This window comes from Ictidomys tridecemlineatus, chromosome 15, assembly GCF_052094955.1.
Source record: "Ictidomys tridecemlineatus isolate mIctTri1 chromosome 15, mIctTri1.hap1, whole genome shotgun sequence".
Lineage (NCBI taxonomy): Eukaryota > Metazoa > Chordata > Mammalia > Rodentia > Sciuridae > Ictidomys > Ictidomys tridecemlineatus.
In genome coordinates, this window is record NC_135491.1 from 11,009,537 (window position 1) to 11,031,812 (window position 22,276).

Here is a 22,276-nt window from a genome sequence, read left to right on the forward strand (position 1 = left end):
GCCTAATACGATGTAAGTGTGATAGAATCAATATACTCTATTGTTTAGAAAATAATGACAAAAAGTCTGCATGTCTTCCATATAGATGTATTATTTTTTCCTGAATATTTTAGATCCAAGATCTGGAAGGCTGACTCTTCTCATAGACAAGTCTTATCTTTTTCTCATTTGTTTTCTATATGGTATAGCCTAATTAGCTTTCAGAGGAGTCCACAGCTTGCAGAAGACGCTCATCAAGGCGTGTGGAGGGGAATAGTTCTTCCCCCATGGTTCCAGACTTGGATCTGGAAAATGGAACTGCTGATATTTGGTGTCATATGAATGCATTTCCTTTTTTTTTTTTGGTTGAGCAAAAAGAGTTACTTGTACGGTGAGAGTTTAAAGAAGAGCTACTGCCTAAAGATGGCTGCACCCAATTTGTCATTTTTCTCATGGTCACCTGTCTTGAGCCATCCATGGGCTGCGTGTGTGAGCTCTGCACATTTGAGCAGTATGAGGGGATTGGTGTGGCCTTGCACACTGATTGGGCTGCGTGAGGCAAATGTGCCTTTCCTCTCCCTCTGCCTGGATCCCCCACAGCACTTGAAATGGGTGTGACTTGCCAAGATGTCAATCAATCTGCTGACCAGGAGACATCACAAAGCAAGACTCCACCTTCCAAACCCCATTCTCTGCCTTATTTGGTGAAGAACATACCATCCAACCTCCCTATAGATGCAATTTTTTTTCCCCTGAATATTTTAGATCCAAGTTTGGTTGAATCCTTGCAGATCTGGAAGGCTGTGTGTGTCCCCCCTCTAAAATAAAAAGAATCCGGTACATGCTCTCTTTTCAGCACTGCACAGCAAAGAGCTGACCCTTGGGGTCACTGAGCAGTCCCGCCCTTGACCTTAGAAACTCATGTTCCTTCGCCGTTTTCTTAATTACTGATATAGTCAGCTCCTTTGAATACAGCTCATCTCGCCAGCCTGGCCAGCTGGCGACAGTCACCTACAGAGCTGGACCTCCCATGAAGAGGTCAGACTTGCCAGGTGTGGTGGTGCACACCTGTCATCCCAGAGGCTTAGGAGGCTGAGGCAGGAGGATTGCAAGTTACAAAGCCAGGCTCAGCAATTTAGCGATGCTCTGAGCAAGTGAATGAGACCCTGTCTCAAAATGAAAAAAGACTGGGAATGTGGCTCAGTGGTAAAATGCCTCTGGGTTCAATCCCCAGTACCAGAAGTCACGTCTGTGTTGGATGCACAGTTGGTTGAATTGTGGGTGCAGAGGGATGGAGGTGGAGGAAACCCACCGAGCACTCCGTGGAGCAGCTGTGCTGGGGGAGCCCACGCCAGCAGGTCCAGAGCCCACTCTTGGAAGTGTGGAGACTTCAGAGACCCTGGCCAGCTTCCAACCACTCTGCACAGGGCAGCCTGGAACCATGGACGGCTCCATTTGATGGCACCCACTCCCAGGGTGGAACCACTCAGCCGAGCCCCACCCTGGATCCGCCCAGCACCCTCAGCACTAAGGCAACCGTTGCCATCCAGCGCTGCTACGTTGGAGAGGATTTGTGATGAGCGCAGCTAATGAATGGGGCAGCCCGTCCTGCTTCTAGGGCGGCTCCGGCAGCGGGGTGACTGCAGTGTCCGGTGCTCATCGGGCACCAGCGTGTCCTCATCAGACTGGTTCTGTGGGGTGACTGTGGCTGGTGGCCCGTGCTGGCGGGCTGCCAGTCTTCTTGCTCCTTTTCCCATCCTGGCTCTCCTGTTTACTCCTGGTTTCTGTGAGTGACCCAGAATCCTCTGAATAGGTTCCCTTTCTGTCCCAAGAGGCGGCTTCTGTTGCTTGGAACTCAGTCTGTGATTCATTTCAAGCCCCTTTCCATGGCCGTCTGGGCTCAGAGTCTCCTCCTGGAAGCCTTCCTGGCCTTCCCAGGCTGGGTCAGGCGTCCCCGTGCGCTCCTGCAGCCCTGGGGTCCCCCACCCCAGCCGTGCCCACGCAGGGCTCCAGGTCTCTCTCCCCCACTGGACTCTGAGCTGCAGGGGGGCAGTGGCCACTGCTCAGCCCAGGGCCTGGCACAGGGCCTGCCCTCAGGGTGGGGGCTGGGTTAGCCTGAGGGGAAGGAGCTGGGTCCCTTGGGATTAGTGAGGCGATGGGAGATGCTTTCCCAGTGCCACATCGCCTGGCAGAAGGACCCACGGGGAATGGAGGACAGCGATAAGAGCAGGTCCTGGCGAGCCTGGGGGCCCATCTAACTCCCAAGGCATCGCGGCTCTTGGTGACCAGGGCCGCAGTTCTGGGATGAGCCGGGGGTGATTCTGCGGCGATGGGTTTGCCGACAGCTTGGGAGGCAGGACTCCTGGAACTGGCGGAAGAGGCTGGGGACCCCACTCCCTGTGAAGCTCTGAGGGTCGATGGGGCCTGGGCCCAGCCTCTGGAGTGGACCAGGTGGGCATCAGGCCCCGGGAACGCCCTTTCCCAGTGCCAAGCTGCCCCCTGGTGGCCACTGCCCTGCTCCTTACACACGGGAGGACCACCAGGCTTGACAGTTTATTCCTGCCTCCCAAGCCCCTCCGCCCCTGCGGCTCCTCTGCAGCACATCTGGGCGCCCTGCGATGCAGAGGGACAGACGCGGGGTCACACCCCTGGGCAGAGCGGGCGGAGGGCACGGGGCTAGCAGGGGAGGGAGCTGGAGAGTCTGGGGCTCACCTGGCCCCCAGTGTGGGGTGTGATTGTGGGTCCCACAGGGGCGGCTGGGGGCACAGGCTTCCCTTTAGAAATTTCTGAGGGGAGAGAGTTGGGGGCCGTGAGCTTCCTGCGTCCGGGGTGTTCCCCCCCTTCTTCACCCCTGAGTCTCAGGCCAGCTGTCCCTCCACTTACTCTGTGGCCCCCTCGGTGGTCTGGGGGCAGGAGGTGACATGCCACGGGGCTGAGGCCACGTTCCTGATTCTCGGCAAGGGAAGGGGAGGCCGGAGCCTGGGCAGAGGCAGAGGGGCCTGCAGGGGAAGAGATTCAGAAATGTCCCAGGTGAGGGGCGGGCGGCCTAGGGGCTGGCAGTGCCAATTCACAGGGTGACACCGTGCTGGGCGAGGGGCCCTGTGACAGAGTCTTATCCCGAATCCATCCCGTCTTTTCCCCCTCGTGCTTCTGCCTTGAGTGGGGAAACGTTCTGTCTGTCTGTCCGTCCGTCTGTTCATGCCTCCATCCCCTTGTCCATGCATCCCACAAACGTTCCCTGAGCATCTGAGTTCAGAAATGCAGATAAGACAGAAAAAAATAAATAACAACTTCCCGTGCCGGAGGAGCCAAGGCCTGCCGAGCCAGAGGCGGGACGTGAGCAACCAGCTCACAAACCAGGAAGTTTGTGGGGGGACAGGGGAGGGCAGGGTGACCAAGACAGGAGGGCCACCAGGGAGGCCTCCAGGAGCCGGGACTGACTGGGCCGAAGGCCTGGGGAGCTGGCAGAGGGTGCTGAGAAGTGACGGGGGATCTGATTTGGGTTCTGGTCGCCAGATCTCTCCGGCTTCACAGGCCTGAGGGTTCAGTGACCCGTGGTGGGCCGGGGTCTTGCTCAGTGACGGGTCATCCCCTAGAGGAGGGTTTCTAAGGCGGAGAACAGCGGTGTGCAGGGAGGTGCCTGGTGACAGAGCCCCATGTGCAGGTCATGACCTCAGTGACAGGCCACGGACACAGCCCACCGCATCCAGAGCCCACGGTGGACTCCGTGGCAGACACGACCATCCTGCCCACTGTACAGGCCAGAGGGTCCAGGCCCACAGAGGGGTGGAACAGGAGTCCTGGGTCCTCATTCTGACTCTGTCACCCGTGGGCTGTGTGACTTTCAGCTCCCGAGCCTCACTGTCCCCCTCTGTAATCCTAACAGGGCTGACTTTATTTATTTATTGGTCGTACTAGAGATTGAAGGCAGGGGCACTTCCCACTGAGCCACATCCCAGCTCTTTCTGTTTTTTTATTTTAGAGCCAGGGTCTGGCTGAGTTCCTGAGGCTGACCTTGAACTCACCATCCTCCCACCTTGGCCTCCAGGTCACTGGGATTACAGGTGTGCGCCTGCCCCTGACCTGTGGTGACAACCGAATAGGTTCAAAAGCAGTGCCAGGGCTGGGGTGTAGCTCAGGGCCAGGAGGCTTGCCTGGCATGTGGGAGGCCCTGTGCCAAGCCCACAGCAAAAGTCACACATTAACCGTTGTCATGATGACAGTCATCTTGCTGAGAAGTAGCAAGCCCAGGGCTTTGTCTTTTGCTGTGCTTTGAAAAATGAAAGAGCAGGCATAGCTGGGTGGGCACGGTGGTGCACGCCCATAATTCCAGCCACTTGGGAGGCTGAGGCGGGAGGATTGCAAGTTTGAGGTCAGCCTCAGCAACTTAGCGAGGCCCAGTCTCAAAATTAAAAACAAGAGGGGTAGGGGGTACTGGGGATGTGACTCAGTGATGTGACTCAGTGGTTAAGTGCCCTGGGGTTCAGTCTCCAGTACCAAAAAAGAGAGAGAGAGAGAGAGAGAGAGAGAGAGCGCAGCTGTTGCCTGGAATTTGAACCAGGCAGGTGCAGGTCTGGGAAGGAGGAAGAGGAACGGGTTTGCCAGGGAGGGAGGGCACTGGCAGGTGAACGCATGCCCATCCCGACCGGAGGTGCCCCCCAGCCCTGTTCCCGGCTGGCAGTGTCCCCTGGCTGTCCCCAGGGAGCCGCTGAGTGCCTCCTAATGTTTCCATTTGCTTTTGGCTGCAGGTCCAGGTCTGTTTTTAGCCTCCCCGCCCCCCAGGCCCGCCGCCCCCTTCCTGCCGGCTCCTTGTTTGCTGTGGTCGCTAATGTTCCCGGACTTCCTGCCATTGGCTGGGGTCGGCTCAGTATTGATCCAGGCGGTGCCCGCTCCGCCTGCCCAGATGCTCCCGGGCACCGCCCCTCCCCGCGAGGCCAGGGCCTCTGAAGCTCCAGGGGTGGGAGTGGGGGGGACAGCAAGGCCCCGGCGCCCTTAAAAAATCAGCCTATGGGGGCTGGGCTGGGCTCAGTGGGCAGAGCATTTCCCGGGAAGCTCAAGGCTCTGGGTTCCATCCCCAGCATGGGGGAAAAAAAGCAGATGGTTTTGGGGGGTGCTGAAAGACCCCAAGGCTGGCTTGTCCCTTTTCAGGCTGTGTGGCTTCGGGCCATCTCAGCCACCTCTCTGAGAGTTTTGCTTGTAGAAAACGGAGAGAAACATCTTCAGCTTTATAGGGCTATTGGGAAGACTGGGCTCTGTGTATCCAACTCCTATTTATTGAGCACCTGTCAAGTATCAGTGTCAGGCACTGTTCTAGACTCTGGAGATAGACGAGAGAATCAGGGGCTGGGCCTGTAGCTCAGTGGTAGAAGCTCAGTGGTAGAGCGCTTGCTTTGCTTGTGTGAGGCACTGGGTTCGATCCTCAGCACCACATAAAAATAAATAGACACTGTGTGTCCATCTACAACTAAAAAAATCATAATAAAAAAAAAGAATAAGACAAAATCTAGACCTAAAAAGGGTTTTGGCTTAGGAAACGACACCTCCCATCCTGCCAGGTGGGGAAGAGCACCATCGCAGGGTGGGGTAGGAGGGTCAGGGAAGGCCTCCCGGAGAAGAAGTGGGAAACTGAGCCTGGGGAAAGGCAAGCTAGGCCAAGGGAACAGCTGGTGCAAAGGCCCTGAGGTAGGACATGTCCTGGACATGGAAGGAGAACAAGAAACCAGTGAGAGGGATGAGTCAAGAGGAAGGCAGAGGAGAGCCACGGAGGTGGCGGATGCCAGACCACAGCAGGGCCTCACCATGGGTGCTGAGGAGGAGCACAAGCCTGAGCCTCAGAGCCCAGAGCACCACCACCACGGGACCCCGGGGCTGAGCGAGAGACCACCCTGCCCACGCCCCCACCCAGCCCAGACAGCAACACTCACCACCTTCACCTGGCCTTCACCTCTCCCTCTCCCTGAGGACAGATCTAGCCGAGGGGGCAGTGGGGGAGCAGAGGGGGCCACCTAGAGGAGACGGGGAGAGGGGGAGACGGGGAGAGGGGGAGAGGGGTTGGGAGCGGCCATTTTCTTCACGCCCACAGACACTTCTGCCTGGAGGCAGGACGGGGCACCACTAGACTCCAGATACCACAGAGAGCAACACAGAGTCCCAACCCCCAGGGGACAGCCTGAGAAAGCCACAGCCCCAGGCCCTGGGGGAAGCCAACACCCAGGGGCCAGGCCCAGCCCATCGTCCATCAGGCCCCGGGGCTGTTTCTGTCCTGCCCCTCCTGCCTACCTGCTCCAACTCCCCGTCCTCCTGGTCACTGTTGTCCTCTGGGTCCTCAATGGTGGCCTCTGCTGCTGGCCTCCCTTGGAACTGATAGATGCTCACGGCCTCTCGGCCCTTGATCTCCCGTCGGCAGAAGGGGCAGGTCTGACTCTCTGCGTGCTGGCGGGGCGGAGGACAGGTCAGTGTCCCCCTGTTCTGCACCACGTCCCTCATCCCTTGGGACTGGGAGGACCTCTACCTCCAACCCAGAGATAGGAGGACAGCCAGGGACAGGGAGGGAGGGGACGGGGGCCAGGAGGGGGACGGGAGGCAGGGAAGAGCTGGGAAGAGCTGGGAAGCCAAGGAGAGCCCCAGCGGGACCAGGGCAGCAGCCTCAGGCCGGGCCTTGGCAGGGGGCATTGTGGGTTGGGCCACTACTCTGGCCTGTGGGGGTCCCTGTCAATAGCCCTGTGCTCCCAGGCTAAGGCCCAGAGAGGCAGAGCTACTGGCTCTGGATGGCCCAGCCCTTTTCACTGATAACTGGTCTGAGAAGGAGAGCCGGGTGGCGGGTCGCGTGCAGGCCGAGGTGACACAGACCCAGCTGCCCACACTGGCCCCCGAGGGAGCCCGGGCAGGGCTCTGTCCCCAGCCTCAGTTTCCCCATCTGAAAACAAGGCGCCTGGGAGATGCTGTCGGGGCTTTTCCTGTAGAGGGGAGACCGGGCGAGCCGGCAGGAGAGGGTCAGCCCCACCTGCCACGCAGCCAGGCAGTGGCTGCAGAGCAGGTGGCCGCACGGCTCGATCCTCACGTCCTTGTCCCTCTCTGCGCAGATCTTGCAGAGCTCGAAGGTGGAGTTCATGGCCCAGTACAGCTGCAGCTGCTCCTGACAGGTGAGGCGCCAGGGAGGACGGGACAGGTGGGCGAGACGTGGGAGGACAGGAAGGAAGCCCCCACCCCTGTGTCCTCCCTGAAGCCTCCCCCAAGTTCAAGGTCGCGGGTGTGTCCAGGGCCTCCCGTGCCTCCTCCGGAGCCTTCCTCTCTGCGGTTACCTACCCCCGGGGGTTGTCAGAACACCGTAGGACGCCCCAGGAAATGTGAAGTTCAGGTGAGCATAAGTTTATCCCCAAGATTGCATGGGATATACTTATACTAGATTTGTTTTTCTTTTTTAATTCTTGGTTTCTCTTCCCCCTGGAGTGGCTCCAAAGACCAAGCACTGGCGCAGGGCTGTCACTGGTAGGCACTCAAGTGCATTAGCTGTTCTGATGACCTAACCAGATCTTATTTCCTTGTTTAATCCCCACGAGAACCCCCGGGAAGGAGGCAGGAGGAGCTGTAGTTTCCACAGGATGGACTGAGCCTCAGAGAGGCCAAGTAATTTACCCAAGGTCACAGAGCCAAGAGGCCAGCACTCCGACCCAAGGCCAAGGTGTGCACGGCGGGGGGCAGTGAGGGGGCTGGACCCTCACCTCCGACACGTGGACGCGCTGGTGGGGTTCTGCGTGGCAGAGCTCCGTCAGGTCTGGGTTGTGCTTCTTCCCATCCGGGTAGAGGTAGCTGGGGAAGGGGAGAGGGGGACCCTGAGGGGGTTCCCAGGGCCCCCCACACTTACCAGGACCCCCTCCCACAGCCTGGGGATATCTCCCTCTTTGTCCTGCGATTCCCAGAGCAGGTGTGTCCCTTGGATCCCCCAGGGCAGGGCTGTGTGACTCTAGGAGCAGGGTCAGAATCCGCAGGCCCAGGCCCCTGGGACCCCCTGCCGCCTCCAGGCCCCGCCAGGACAGATTTTAGAGTTGGGGGCGACCAAATCCTAGGATCTTCCAATCTGAGGACTTGGAGATGGCCTGGGGGGCCATCAGCTCCGCTTCTCACCTTACACAGTGCCCGAGGCTCACACAGCCAGACCCAGAGCTGGACTGGCCGGCTCTCAGCACCGGCCTCCCGGGCAGCTGAGAAGGCTCCGGACCCTCTGGGGTCCCATCTGGTCATCGCTGCAGCCTCAGGCCAGCTGCAGAGTCAAGGGCTGCTGACTGGACCCGAGGCTGGGCAACGCTACCTCCCTGGCCTCAGTTTTCCCATCTGTACCATGGACAGGATCCTACCAGAGGCAAAGGTGGGTGGCAGAGACTAAGACAAGGCCCATAGGAGGGGGCAGCTAGGGTGACTTCAGACCCGGAAGGTCAGCCTCGTGTCCCTCCCCTCTCTCAGGCCTTGGTTTTCTCATCTGCAAAATGTTGGGAGCTGGCGGCACACACCGGGGGCTGGGCCAGTGCTCTGCACTGAGCCACAGCCCCCGCGCCTCTCATTTGCTCTTAACCCTGGGATCCTCTCTCCAAGAACTCTGACCTGGAGACGGCAGCTGACTCAGGATTTGGTGGGTTCTGTGAGCGAGGGCTGCTCTGAGCCCGGCTGCCTGACTTCAAACTCCAACTCAGTACTCTGTAGCTGTGTGACCTGGACAAATGTCTCTGCCTCTCTGTGCCTGTTTCCTGAGCTGTCAAGTAGGGAGGTAATAAACGGTACATGTGGGGGCTGGGGCCGTGGCTCAGTGGTAGAGCGCTTGCCTTGCATGTGCGAGGCACTGGGTTCGATTCTCAGCACTGAGTATAAATAAATGAAGTCCATTGACAACTAAAAACAGGTCCATGCGCGGCTCTATACAAGAGGTCGTTATTTGCAGATTGCGGATTTGCCTGTCTCTAACATCGATGGGAAACCCTCAATCAATACTCTTGTGGCCGTGGACGGACATGCGCAGAGTCGTGATGGCTCTGAGCCCTCTGGTGTTCCTGGTCGGCTGGGGCGTGACAAGCAGCTGTGCCTGCCAGGGCTTGGCTCCTGGACTGTAACCCAGTGTCTTTGTCACAGTCTGTTCGGTGCCACATTCCTCCCATTTTCATGCTTTTTGTTGATTTGCTGACTTAAAGGGCCCAAGAGTGGAACTAAAGGGCCATCTATTTGCCTAGGGAGAGGGGGCTGGGACGGGCCTTAGCCAGAGAACGTGCTGGGCAACTCTGTTCCCGCCTGAGCCGCAGGGCTACCGGAGGCCCGGGGTTCCGTGCGAATGAGTCAACAATGTGTCTGAAGTTGACTTTAACAGAAACACACAAGGGTTATCATGCAGTGATTGATGGGCCCAAGGTGGCCCAATGCTTGTTTCCCTGAAGGTGCTGGGCTGCAACCAGGGACTCACCCATGCCAGGCAACCGCTGTGCCACCGAGCCTCACCCCCAGCCCTTTCCTCATTCTTATTTTGAGACAAAGTCTTGCTAAATTGCCCAGGCTGGTCTTGAACTTGTGATCCTCCTGCCTCAGCCTCCTGAGTTACCGGGGCTCTAGGCGTGTGCCTCGGTGCCTGGCCCAATACATTTTTATGTTTCATTTTTGGTTGAACCCAGGGGCACTGAAACCACGGAGCCACATCCCCAGCCCTTTTTATTTTTTAATTTTGAGACAAGGTCTCCCTGAGTTGTTTAGGGCCTCCCTAAATTGCTGAGGCTGGCCTCGAACATGGGATCCTCCTGCCTCAGCCTCAGAGTCCCTGGGATTACAGACACATGCCACAGCACATTAAAAACAAACAAACAAACAAAAAGAACTTCAAAACAAACAAGAATAAGAATCCCACAAAACAACAACAAAGAAAACCCAAGCATCCAATAAAAAAGTAAATAAAATAAAATAAATAATAAAACAGAAAAGGTTGGGACCCACAGGCCCTGTATGTCCCCTAGGAGCAGTGGCTCAGAATTTGAAAATTCAGACACTGAACAATTTTATAGAATATAACTAATGTGAATAATGAGAGTCAACAGCATGTCTGCTGGACGCGGTGGTCCATGCCTGTAATCCCAGCAACTCAGAAGGCTGAGGCAGGAGGACTGCAAGATGGAGGACAGCCTCAGCAATTTATTTAGCAAGGCCCGAAGCAATTTAGTGAGAGCCTGTCTCAAAATTAAAAAAACAGAAACAAAAAATGGGCTGTGGCTGTGGCTCAGTGGTTAGAGCACTTGCTTACCAGGTGTGAGGCCCTGGGTTCAGGGGAAAAGAAATAGCATTTCAAATCAAAATAAACAAAAGGACTGGGGATAGAGCTCAGAGGTGGGGCGCTTCTGGGTTCAACCCTCAGCACCCAAACAAACCAGGAGAAAGCAGCCTCCTTCCTAAATGTCACCCATCACACAGTGTGACTGCTAAGCAAGCCCCCTGGAGGGCGGTGGGGGCACCTGCTCATCATCTGCCTGACGCCCTGGTTCCCTCCACAGCAGCGCAAACCAGGAAAACCCTGGTCAGCGGCGGAACTCCGGAGCCAGCCTGTCCCCTCCCTCCTCACCCAGAGCAGCTTCCCTGCAGGAAAAGGGGCAGCCACGGCGACGGGTGGAAAACCTGGCAGCTTCCCAGCTCTGTTTCCGCCCTACCAGTCTAGATCCTCGGGCAGGACATCGGATCTAGAAGCAAAGCTCTAGAGTCCAAGTTCAAGGTGTGGCACCCAGGGCGGCCGCCTGCTGGCCCGCCTGCAGCCTGGGTGGACCGCAGAGGTGGCCCTTCCTCGAGACCCTTGACTGCCACCTGCTGGGGAACCGCAGCATTGCAGGTTGGTGATGAGGGCAGTGCGCGTCCCCCAGGCTTCTACCCACCCCATTCCTTCCGGGTCGCGCACTCACATGCCACCTTTTTGTCCTTCCAGGAGCACCTGGAACAGGGGTCTATTGGAAGGGATGGTCTGCAGGATGCTGCCATCTGAGCTCACGTACCCGATGGCCCACTGCCCCAGACGAGTACAGCTGGGCCGGAAGATGTAGCTGGAGGGAGAGGTGGGTAGGATGGGGTGAGGGACTGGTCACTGCTATCCCTTCGGGGAAGTCCCAGTCCCCCACCCTATTGGGAATCCAGGTGTCTAAGTCCTTATGTCAACTTCCCATGCATGCACGGAGGGGCTAGATCCTTGTCTGGCTCTTCTTGGGATAATAGCATCCCTGATGCTATTTAGAGACCCTGTTCCCCCTTCACTGAAGTTGGGACAAGCCTGACTGTGGCTTGGCCCATCAGGGTATTCTAGGACCCCCGGCCTCAGTGATCCAGTCAGACCCCAGCTTCACAGAGGTTGCTAAACTGGTGGGGTGTATAACAGTGACCCCTAGAAGCCATTTGACACCAGGCAGGGAGACCACATCTGAGAAGGACGCTAACATGGACGAAAGCAGAGACAGGGTATGAGCAGAATCTGAGTCTGAGATGAGGACTGGAACACCTGGGTCCAGCTGAACCTGAAACCCAAACTCTAGTCTTTTCAGTTATAGGAATTAATCGATTCCTGTTGCTTTTCCTTTAAACCAGTTTGGAGTATAATCGGAAGAACTGGAAGAGTGCACATATATACTTGCCTTTTTTGGGCCTCTGCACTTGAGCCCTGCAGAGACCCACAAACCTGACCTCCTATTCTCTCAACTCCTTGATGTTCCGGGGGGCTCAGCTCCCCAGTTTCTTGCCCTTTGGGGGAGACCCAGCAGCTAAAAACTCCTGACTTGAAATAATTTAAAGATTCAGATGTCTGGGCGCAGTAGTGCACGCCTGTAGTCCCAGCAGCTGCGGAGGCTGAGACAGGAGAACTGTGAGTTCAAAGCCAGCCTCAGCCATGGCGAGGTGCTAAGTTGCGCTTGGCGACTCAGCGAGACCCTGTCTCTAAATAAAATACAAAATAGGGCTGGGGATGTGGCTCAGTGGTCGAGGGCCCCTGAGTTCAATCCCCAGTAGCCCCCAAAAAAAAAGAAAAAGAAAGAAAAGATTCAGGTGTCTCCTTTCCCAGTGTCTTGCTGCAACAGGTATGAGCTGGTCATAGTCAAAATATTTTACCCAGGGCCCAACATCGCTCTGACCAATCAGAAAGGGACCCATCCCATGCCTGTAATTCCAGCAGCCGAGGCAGGAAGATTGCAGATTGGAAGCCGGCCTCAATGGAGGCTGTAAGCCATCTAGTGAGACCCTGTCTCAAAATCAAAGAAGAAAAAGGGGCTGTGGATGTGGCTCAGTTGTTAAGTGCCCCTGGGTTCAATCCCTGGTACCAAAAAAAAAAAAAAAGACCTAATGTGGGCAGGGTCTTCAGCACCCCGTTCCCCCACCAGATGAGGTGCTGTGTGTTTAGCTGCTGGACTGTGGGAAGGCGCAGGGGGTCCTGGGAGAAAAGACAGGTGACCAAGGACACTCAACTGTCTACCTCGGAGCTCTTTTATTTGGTGGTACTAGGAATTGAACCCAGGGCGGGGGTCTGTCACTCGGCTACACCCCGACACGTTATTTTTTAAATTTTGAGACAGGGGGTCTTGCTCAGAATCTTCCATCTTCCTGCCTCATCCTCTTGAACCAGCTGGGATTCCAGTGGGCACCCCACACACGGGGCGACCTCCAGAGTGCTTAATTCTCAGGGTCCCAGGAACCTGCGCCCTGACTCTCCGAGGATGTCACACTTCCACCCCTCCCCCACCCCCCAGCCAGGCCCAGGCCCTGAGCCCTGGCCTCGTCCTGCTGAGGCAGGGACCATTACCTGCCTGGCTTGTCCCTGCAGGCCTGCAGCCGCGCCTGGACCTCGTCATAGGTGAGGAAGGCCATGTAGCCCGGGTGGTTGACCGCCAGGAGCTGCCAGTTCTTAAGCAGGGTCGGCCAGGGCTGGGAGGGAGCAGGGCAGGGGTCACCCACGTCGCTAGAGCTTCCCGGTGGCTGAGAGCCTGGCCGCCTTGCTCACGCCATGGTGGGCTGGCCGGTACCTCCTTTATAGAGAAGGCCCCAGACCTTGCCTTCCCTAGGATGCAGGGGTCCAGCCCAGCCCCCTCCCTCAGACCCAGGGTCCAGGCCCAGCCCCCTCCCACAGACCCAGGGTCCAGGCCCAGCCCCCTCCCTCAGACCCAGGGTCCAGGCCCAGCCTCCTCCCTCAGACCCCAGGGGTCCAGGCCCAGCCTCCTCCCTCAGACCCCAGGGGTCCAGGCCCAGCCTCCTCCCTTAGACCCAGGGGTCCAGGCCCAGCCTCCTCCCTTAGACCTAGGAATCCAGGCCCAGGCCTCCTACATCAGGACCAGGGGGCCAGGCCCAGCCTCTTCCCTCAGACTCAGGGATCCGTACCCAACCCTCCTCCCTCAGACCCAGGGTCCAGGCCCAGCCTCCTCCCTCAGACCCAGTGTCCAGGCCCAGCCTCCTCCCTCAGACCCAGGGGTCTAGCCCCAGCCTCCTCCCTTAGACCCAGGATCCAGGCCCAGCCTCCTCCCTCAGACCCAGGGTCCAGGCCCAGCCTCCTCCCTCAGACCCAGGATACAGGCCCAACCTCCTCCCTCAGACCCAGGGTCCAGGCCCAGCCTCCTCCTTCAGACCCAGGGCTCCAGGCCCAGCCTCCTCCCTCAGACCCAGGGGTCCAGGCCCAGCCTCCTCCCTTAGACCTAGGAATCCAGGCCCAGGCCTCCTACATCAAGACCAGGGGTCCAGGCCCAGCCTCCTCCCTCAGACCCAGGGTCCAGGCCCAGCCTCCTCCCTCAGACCCAGGGGTTCTGGCCTCCACCTTGGCCTTCTCTGACCTGGAAGAGCCTGGTGAAGATGTCAAACTCAAAGACGGACACGTGGCCACTGCAGGTGAGGTCCATGGTGGAGCGCAAGGCCTGGGCCATGGGGCCTGTTTCCACGGGGTGGCAGGAGCACAAGAGCGACTGGAACTCTGCCCAGGGCAGCACACACCTGGGTGTGGGGACGTGCCATTGAGGACGGAAGAATCTGTAGGAGGGGGCCCGACTCCTGGGGCCGGGGCCGGGCAGGATGGGGCTTTGGGGCAGGCAGTGCTCACTCACCGGGCCCCGCAGCGCTCCCTCCAGAAGGTGTGGGCCTGGGCTTTGGTGAGCTGGTACACGTGCCCACAGTACTTCCCCCCAGGGAACAGCGCGCTCAGCTCTGCATGCATGTGGCTGAAGAGGAGGGCCAGCTTGGCCAGCTGTCGCCTGCAGGAATGAACCCCGAGGACGGGCTGGACCTTGGGGAGCTCCACAGAGCCAAGCCCCCGACTCTTCCTACAGGCTGAGGGTCCGTCCCCTGGCAGCTCAGTCCCCAGGCCTTGGCTCTCTGGGCCCCGGTTTCCTCATCTGTTAAGGAAGTGTAGAAGCTGCCCAATGTCCAATCAGCCTTCAGCCAGCAGTGCCCAGCCTGGCTTAGTAGGGGACCCCCGGTCCTGGGCAGCCTGTCCACAGGGCATGCTCAGAGCCTTTCTCCACCTGCGGGTGGGGTGGGGGCGGGTGGAGCCTCCTGGAGTCCTGATCAGGATGCATGGCCCTCGCCCTTCTCATCTGAGCGACCTTGGCAATTTTCTTCTCTTTTTCCTATGTCCCAGTTTCTCAACCGGAAAATGGGGGTAAATACAGGTAAGCACTGCCCCTGACTCATCGGGGAAGGAGGATTTTTCCATCCTGAGTACGTAAAATACACAGCAGAGTGGGCACAGCGTTGGCACTCAGTGTTGATCTCACTGCTTTCTTAATCTCTATTAATAGCTTCCTGGGGGGGGGGTCTGCAGGGCTCCTGACGGTGTCTAAGCAGCCTCCCTTTGCAGAATCTGAGCTGTGTGGTCCATATGGGAACCACCGTCCACACACATAGTGAGTGGAGTGAGAGGTGTGCTTTCAATGTGGAACGCACTGCAGATTTCAGAAACTTAGCACAATTTTTTTTTTATTTAAACCCATGAGCAAGCACATGAATAATTGCTTTGTATTGATTTCAAATCGATATAAGATTTTTTATATAGTGAGATAATAAAAAATGTTATTAAAACTAATTTCACCTGTTTTTGTTTATTTGTTTAGAAATAGGGTCTCATTAAGTTGCTTAGGGCCTCACTAAGTTGCTGAGGCTGGCGTTGAACTTTTGATCCTCCTTCCTCAGCCTCTGCAGCCACTAGGATTACAAGTGTGCCCCGCGTGCCCGGATCACAGTTTTTTGTTTTTTTTCCAAAGATCTTTTTGGAATTTGTCTAATAGAAAATTAAAAAGGACCTACATGGCTAGCATTAGGTTTTAAAGGACAGTACTGGTCTAGAACCTTCCCCTGTGACTCTAAGCATACCCTCCAGCTGCTCACTAAGCCCCTAGACTTCCTAGTTACTAGAACCCTCTAACCTAGAGTGGAGAACCCTAGAACAGAGTTCTCACTGGAGTTACAGCACCTTTCCAACGGGTTTCTAGAAATTTGCTTGACATAGAGATTAGGATAGGACTGTTAGATTGTGGGGACAATCCCCTCCAGCAAGATCTGTCTTCATTTCACTTGGCTTGCAAACTTTTGTATCCAAGCCTTGAACCCAGTTGTGTTTTGCATGAGCATATTTTGCACATTTTAAATTGATAATAAGATTTCAGAAACCCAAGTCTCCTAAATATAAAGGGAAGACTCCCCCCCGCCCAGTTTTGGAGATTGAACCCAGTGACCCTCTACCAATGAATTATATCCACATCCCCAGCCACCACCACCCCCCGCCATTTTTTTAAAACAAGGTTGCACTGTGTTGTTGAGGCTGGCCTCAAACTTGGATCCTCCTGCATCAGCCTCCCCAGTCAAGGGGATGACAGTGTGCGCCCTTGTACCTGGCTAAGGGAAGACTATTCGATTCTGCCTCATGGTGGTTCTTGTGTCTGACTAGTCGATTCTTCCTTTCAGAATAACAGTGCCTTTGCATCTTCATGCAGAAGAAATATATATTGCAAAGAACATTCCTCTGATCACTGTTCTATAATACGTAACACTAATTTATAAATACAGGTAAGCAGGTTGCTGAACCTGTGTGTTATATTTCCAGCTGAATTAGGGAGCTGAAGAAGGGGCTTGGTGCCTGCAGAGGAAGGAACAGCTGGTTTAGACCTTGTTCTTGCTCCAGGCTCTGTGGTCTGCCCCTCAGTAGCCCTTCCCCTAGAGTTCAGAACAGAGCGCAGTGGGCAGGCCAGTCCAAGGTCCTCAGCTGGCCCCTTGCACGGGAAGAGAAGCAAGAGGGTGGAGCTCAGGCTCCCAGGCTGCATCCACTTGCCCTCAGTGGAAGTCCATCGGCCCCCCCCAATTTCCCTCCCTTCCTGGGAGATCAGGGCACTGGGGTTCTGGGTTCGAGGGGATCCAGGAAAGGGGGAGATAGGGGGGGCTGGATGTCCAAGGAAGGGACTCAGTTTCCCCGGTGGGACGAAGGGGCCAGGGAGGAGAGCCTGGGTCGAGGACTCCAGGGTCTGAGGGAGGGAGGCTGGGAGCATGACCTGGGCCTCGCTCGTGAGACTTTGATCCGGGACAAGGACATCTGCTCACCTGAGTCTGGAGCCCTCCCGGAAGAGCTCGTCGTTGGCGCCCCTCTTGCCCCGGGGCGGCAGCAGCTCTGCCACCTGCCTGCCCTTGGATTCCAGGTTGGCCAAGTAGACCATGAGGAAGTCCCCGGCGCCACCGGGACCCTCTGGGCCGTCCCCGCCGGCCGCCCGCCGGGCGCTGGCCACCTCCCGCAGGAGCTGTGCCGTGCGGGGCAGCAGGTCCCGCAGCGAGGGGGGCCCCAGGGCCAGCCGGGGGTCCCCGCATTGCTCTTCCAGGCGCTGCAGCAGCCTCACCGCCCGGCCAAGCGCTCGTGGCTCCCCCCAGTGCCACCCGCGCGGGACGGCCGAGGCAGCCATGGGTCCCTGGGTGCCTCGGGACTGATGGGTGCGGCGGGGAGAGGCGCGGCTGCCAGGTGGGGGCGGGGCACGTCAGGAGGAGGGGGCGGGGCTGGGGGACTCGGGCACCTGAGTCCCCTGGAGGTGGGGCTTGGAAATCTGAATTCCGTAAGGGAGCCTGGGGCCGAGGAGGGGACCCCGGAGCGGTGGGAATCGCAGGTGGGAGACCTGGGTCCCTGTAGGGAGAGACGGGCGCTGGGGGAGGGCTTAGGGGACCCCTGGGACCTTTGTTGGGCACGGGATCCACAAGGGTGGGAAGCTAGCTCTCCAAAGTAGAACCTCGAGTCGTGGCCGAAGGCCTGAGTCTTTGGTGGTGGCGTGGGGTTAGAGGTCGGAGAACTGAGCTTCCTAGTCGGGACAGATCCAGGGACAAGTGCTGTCTATCCCTCTGTCCCCCAGAACGAAGGCACAGAGCGTTCAGATGCCTGGGTCTCCATGGCGGGGTCCCTGCGGGAAACTGGGCTGGAATTTAGAGACCCAGGTTCCCAAAGGAATTCGACCTCTGGGTCCCCAAAGGGCGAGGCGCGAGTAGATTTCAAGAATGCACCGGGCGGGCGTGGCGCGGCTGTCCTCTCGACCTGCCCAACCTGTAGCATCCCCCGAGCCCGGCAGCGCCAGGGAGGGCCACCAGAGGGCGCTGTGGGCCGCCGTGTTCCCCGCCCCCCGCAGCCAGGCCGTGCCCCGCCCACCTCGCGTGCGGGCCACGCCCCCGGGAGGCCGGGGCACGTTCCGATCGCAAGTGTAGTCTGCACGCACCTGCGGAGTTAGGATTCCCTGATTCTCTCTCCAGGTAGAGAATAATAATAAACAATAACAAGAAACATGTGGAACACTCGCCCTCCGTCAGGCCCTGGGTGTCAGAATCTCGAAATCTTTGCCCCCTGAATTCTCAAAATCCCTTTGAGGTGGGACGGCAGAAGGTTTAGGATGAAAGGCGAGCGTCCTGGCGCCCCTCCTCAGCTTCTCCCCAGACGCATAGAACCCGAGAAGCTTTAATTTCTGGAATCTTCCATGTTGCATGTCACCCTAAGCAGAGACCCGTCTTTGCAGTGGAATGGCAGGGTCGGCCTCCCTGCCCCTGGCCTTCCTCACCTCTCTAAGCCTCGTTTCCTCTTCCAGAAAACAGAATAAAAACCCTGGCCTGGCAAAAGTTCAAACTTTCGGCTTCAGCCAAAGGTTGGCAAGGAATTCTATTGGAGGGCAATTTGGCAGTGTTCGTGGAACCCCTGGACAAATGGACAGGCAGGTTCACGGTCACTACCTCCTTCAGAGCTGTGGTTGGTGCACTTGCTGGCACTGAGGCATGGAGACAGGAGCGGAGGCTTGAAGCAAAAAGTTCACCACGTGGCCCTTCCCCGACTTGTGCACATAATTTAATATCTTCCGTTCTATTTAATGTCCTTTCATTAACAGAAAAATTGTGTTTTCAACCCACCAAATTGATCTCACAACCCACTAATGGATCAGGTTCAGCAGTTTGAAAACTCCAAGAGACACATTCAGGGATATTAATTGTCATCTTGTCGGAAATGGAGAGACCAGGAAGGTAAATGTCCCTCCCCAGGAGAAGGGATGAATGTATTGTGGTCCACTCTCCCAGGGGCTCCTGAGGCAGGTGAGATGAATGAACTGGACTCATAGCATGAGGCATAAAAATATAATGACGAGAGTGGCGTACCCCTGTAATTCCAGCAGTTCGGGAGGCTGAGGCAGGAGGATCTGAGTTCAAAGTCAACCTCAACAATGGCCAATTCCTTAGCAACTCGGTAAGACCCTGACTCTAAATAAAATACAAATAGGGATGGGAATGGGGCTCAGTGGTCAAGTGTCCCTGAGTTCAATCCCCAGTAGCCCCCCAAAAAATCCCACTCGACATCAAGATGACTACTATGAAAAAGATAGACAATAACAAATTTTGGAAGGAGGTGCGGAGATCGGAGGCCTCCAACACAGCTGATGGGAATGTGAATGCAGCTGCTTCGGAAAACAAAGTTCCTCCGAATGTTAAACTTGGAGTAATTGTATGAGCACTCCAACATCTATGTGTCCCAGAGAATGGAAAACACAGCCAAAGAGTTGTGGAAACAACCTATATATCCATCAACTGGTGAATGGACAATAAAAAGTGGTTTCCTAGCACTACAATAAATAAATAAATCATTAAAAATTACAATAGGGCTGGGGCTGTGGCTCAGTGGCAGGGTGCTTGCCTAGCATGTGGGAGGCACTGGGTTCAATTCTCAGCACCATATAGAATAAATAAAATAAAGATCCATTGGCAATTAAAAAAAAAAAAAAAAGCCTGGTGTGCTGGCGCACGCCTGTAATCCCAGTGGCTTGGGAGGCTGAGGCAGGAGGATCACAAGTTCAAGGCCAGCCTCAGCAATTTAGTGAACGCTTAAGCAACTTACTGAGAGCCTTGTCTGAAAATAAAAAATAAAAAGGACTGGGAATGTGGCTCAGTGGCAAAGCGCCCCTGGGGTGAGTCCCCAGTACTCAGAACAAAACAAAGCAACCCTAATCCACGCCACAGCATTGATGAACCTTGAACACATGATGCCAAGAAGTCATTCCTAAAATACTACACATGACATTATTCCATTTATATTAAATGCCAGAATCAGCAAATATGTAGATGAAAAGTGCAGTAAACTGGGTATGGTGGTCCATGTCATGTAGTCCCAGCTACTTGGGAGGCTGAAGCTGGAGGGTCCCAAATTTGAGGCCAACCTGAGCAACTTAGACCATCTCAAAATGAAATAAGAAGGACTGGGGATGTAGCTCAGTGGCAGAGCGCTCGTCTAGCATGTGCAAGGCTCTGCATTTGGGCCCCAGTACACCCCCCACCCCAAATACAAACAAACAAACAAACAAATAAAAGAATACATTCAGGGATGCCTAGGGGTGGGGGGGGTTGGGGAGAAATAGAGTGACTACTAATGGAAGGTTCCTTTTAGGGGTTGAATGTTTTCAAATGCCTTCTGGTGATGCTGGCTCAGTTCTGGGATTACACTGAAACCAGGGGATTGTACACTCCAGGTAAATTGAGCGCTGCCTGCATTCTGCAATCAATCAGTCAAGTCAAAAGTGGAGGGCACACCTGGGAGCTCACCACCAGAGGGCGCGCTGAGAACAGCGTAACCTTCTCCCTTGGGAACACTTTCTCTGGCCACACGCCCAGGCCTTGGCCACGCCTCTGAGACCCTGGCCCCACCCCTAGACCTTAATCCCAGGTGAAAGCCGTGGGTCACACCCGCAAGGCAGCGTCTGAAGCAGCAAATTCACCTCCCCGACTCCCCAGACTTTAACCTCAGATGCAGGCAGAGACGGCAGCGCTTAGAAACAACTTTAAAAACCCTAGACTTTGTCCCCAGCAAAACAAATCAAAACCACCACCCCAAACCAACCAACCAACCCCGAAGCCTTTTAAACCATGAGTTTTGATTTGAAATCACTTTAAAAAAAAAAAAATCATTTTAAACTTGCAGAGAATTTGCAAGGATAGAGTCCTCTTGTATACCTTTCCCCCAGATTCACAACTGTGAACAGTTTGTGGAGTAATTTACCATGGATGCTGTCTCGCTGCAGCCACTGTCTGAGAGTAAGTTCCACATTTTGCCCACTTACCTCTAGATACTTCAGTTGCATTTCCAAGTTTTTGTTTTTGTTTTTGCACCGGGGATTTAGCTTAACTACTAAACCACATCACATCCACAGCCCGTTTTAATTATTTAGTTTAGAGACAGAGTCTCACTGAGTTGCTCAGGGCCTTGGTAAGTTGCTGAGGCTGGCTTTGAACTTGAGATCCTCCTGCCTCAGCCTCCTAAGTCTCTGGGATTACAGGCGGGAGTCACCGTTGGCGCCTGGCTAAGGGCCTCTTGTTCCGCAGTCATAGTACAGTTGAGCAACAGCCACTCACTGGTGATGCGTCCTGGTATCTAACAGTGCAGGCTCTATTCCAATGGCTAATCCTCCCCAAACATTTCCTTATGACAAAAATTTTCGACTAGTCCAGTATCCATTCTTGTTCCTCTTTAGTTTTCTTTGTTTCACAAAATTGACTTTTTTTTTTCCTGTATTGGAAATTGAACCCAGGGTTGCTCTCTACCACTGATTACATCCCAGAACTTTAAAAAATGTTTTAAATTTTTTAGTTGTGGTTGGACACAATGCCTTTATTTTATTTATGTTTTTTATGGGGTGCTCATGGGGCCTCTCATGTGCTAGGCGAGCGCTCTATAGCTGAACCACAACCCCAGCCCAATCTCAGAACTTTTTACATTAGTTTATTTTGATACAGGATCTCCCTAAGTTGCGGAGGCTGACCTTAAACTTGTGATCCTCCTGCCTCAGCCTCCCAATTAGCTGGGATAACAGGCTTTCGCCACTGAGCTCCGCACAAAATTGACATTTTTTTCTTTTGAAGATTTTTGAAGATGGCAGATGGTTCATTTTAGGATATTCCCCTTCACTAGGGTTTATTATCAGCGGTGGCACAGGGCCCTAGCGCATCGGGTGGGCCGGGCATCGATTCATCCTTGGTGCGGAGCTGAGGGTGGCCTGGTGAATCAAGGAGTCCAAGCCTGGGACTCACCAGCAGGTCACCTCTCTCTCCCGGGCCTCACCTTCCTTCCTGTAAATGGAGTTCGGCTCCCGGGGGCGTCTGTAAACCCACCTGAAGAGCAGAGGCGTCCTGTTAGTGCTCGCCATCTTAAAATAGTTTTGGCATGTCGCCAACAGTTAGGGCTTGGCAGATGTCACTCTCAGTCTGGAGAGAGGTCCTCCAACTCTCTGGGCTCACCCAGGGTGGGGAGCTAAGAGCAGTTGTGCCACAGGAGCTGGCCCGGGACGTGCACTGAAGGTGTGACATCGGGTCCTGCCCCGGTCCCAGGATGCTGGGTTGTCACCTGGGAGTCTTGCTGGGTGGGGTGAGGGCTGCATTCTGTGAGGTGGGGGGCCCGGGAGACCTGCAGAGGGTCCTCTCCCACCCCTTGGAGTTTGCCTCTCTCCGGGGCAGGGGAGGGGTGTGGAAGGACACTCTGGTCCCAGGGCCTGGGAGGCCCCGAGGGGATTTCCAAGTGTTGAGAAGCTGGATCCTTTGTTTTAGAGAAGTGACTTCCCCGGGTCAGGCCTCCATTCAGCCCTTGAGCCTGGGGACAGTTCCTCACACACAAAGAGGCACCTCACCACCCCAGCCCACTCACATGGAAGATGTGGGTTGTGCCCGTTGTTCAGATGAGGAAACCGATGCTCAGCCTGGTGAAGTCACTTTGCCTCGGGCCATGGAGTTATTCGGTGGCAGAGTGCTGGTGTGACGGATATACTTGTTGTCCTCAATGACC

General features: G+C 55.9%; 1 protein-coding gene and 1 long non-coding RNA gene across 6 annotated transcripts; one reads left to right on the plus strand and one right to left on the minus strand.

Annotated features, from left to right (window-relative positions):
• Window positions 1-71: 71 nt before the first annotated feature.
• Cblc (Cbl proto-oncogene C) lies at window positions 72-17,525 on the minus strand. 5 transcript variants are annotated; one of them, XR_013430717.1, is made up of 12 exons: window positions 16,543-17,520; window positions 14,058-14,204; window positions 13,791-13,947; window positions 12,773-12,894; window positions 10,896-11,033; window positions 7,701-7,788; window positions 6,983-7,114; window positions 6,259-6,411; window positions 5,904-5,984; window positions 2,863-2,978; window positions 2,692-2,765; window positions 72-2,592 (listed from the first exon to the last, which is right to left on the minus strand). XR_013430717.1 is itself a non-coding variant. In XM_005338266.3 (11 exons), exons 1-11 carry the CDS (start codon window positions 16,893-16,895, stop codon window positions 2,756-2,758), a joined length of 1,497 nt encoding a protein of 498 aa, XP_005338323.3. In that variant the 5' UTR covers window positions 16,896-17,520; the 3' UTR covers window positions 72-2,755. The 5 variants fall into 5 exon arrangements, 4 of the variants coding, with proteins under 4 accessions (XP_005338323.3, XP_077888038.1, XP_077888039.1 ...); XM_005338266.3 differs by having other exon boundaries at window positions 72-2,765; XM_078031912.1 differs by lacking the exons at window positions 72-2,592; window positions 2,692-2,765; window positions 2,863-2,978 and adding an exon at window positions 2,985-3,225 and having other exon boundaries at window positions 16,543-17,523.
• Window positions 6,578-11,821, plus strand: LOC144370780 (uncharacterized). The gene is made up of 3 exons (XR_013430718.1): window positions 6,578-8,740; window positions 10,497-10,825; window positions 10,919-11,821. It is a non-coding gene; the product is annotated as an uncharacterized LOC144370780 (long non-coding RNA).
• Window positions 17,526-22,276: the final 4,751 nt, after the last annotated feature.

What these genes read in the sequence shown, in the direction of transcription:
- Cblc (XM_078031912.1), bottom strand. Translation starts at nt 16,895, where the DNA reads ATGGCTGCCTCGGCCGTCCCGCGCGGGTGGCACTGGGGGGAGCCACGA. An exon ending in TGCAGGGACAAGCCAGGCAG is followed by an intron (nt 11,034 to 12,772) that starts GTAATGGTCCCT and finishes CTCTCCCTCCAG; the next exon opens with CTACATCTTCCGGCCCAGCT. An exon ending in GTGAAGGCCAGGTGAAGGTG is followed by an intron (nt 3,226 to 5,903) that starts GTGAGTGTTGCT and finishes TTCTGAACTCAG; the next exon opens with ATGCTCAGGGAACGTTTGTG.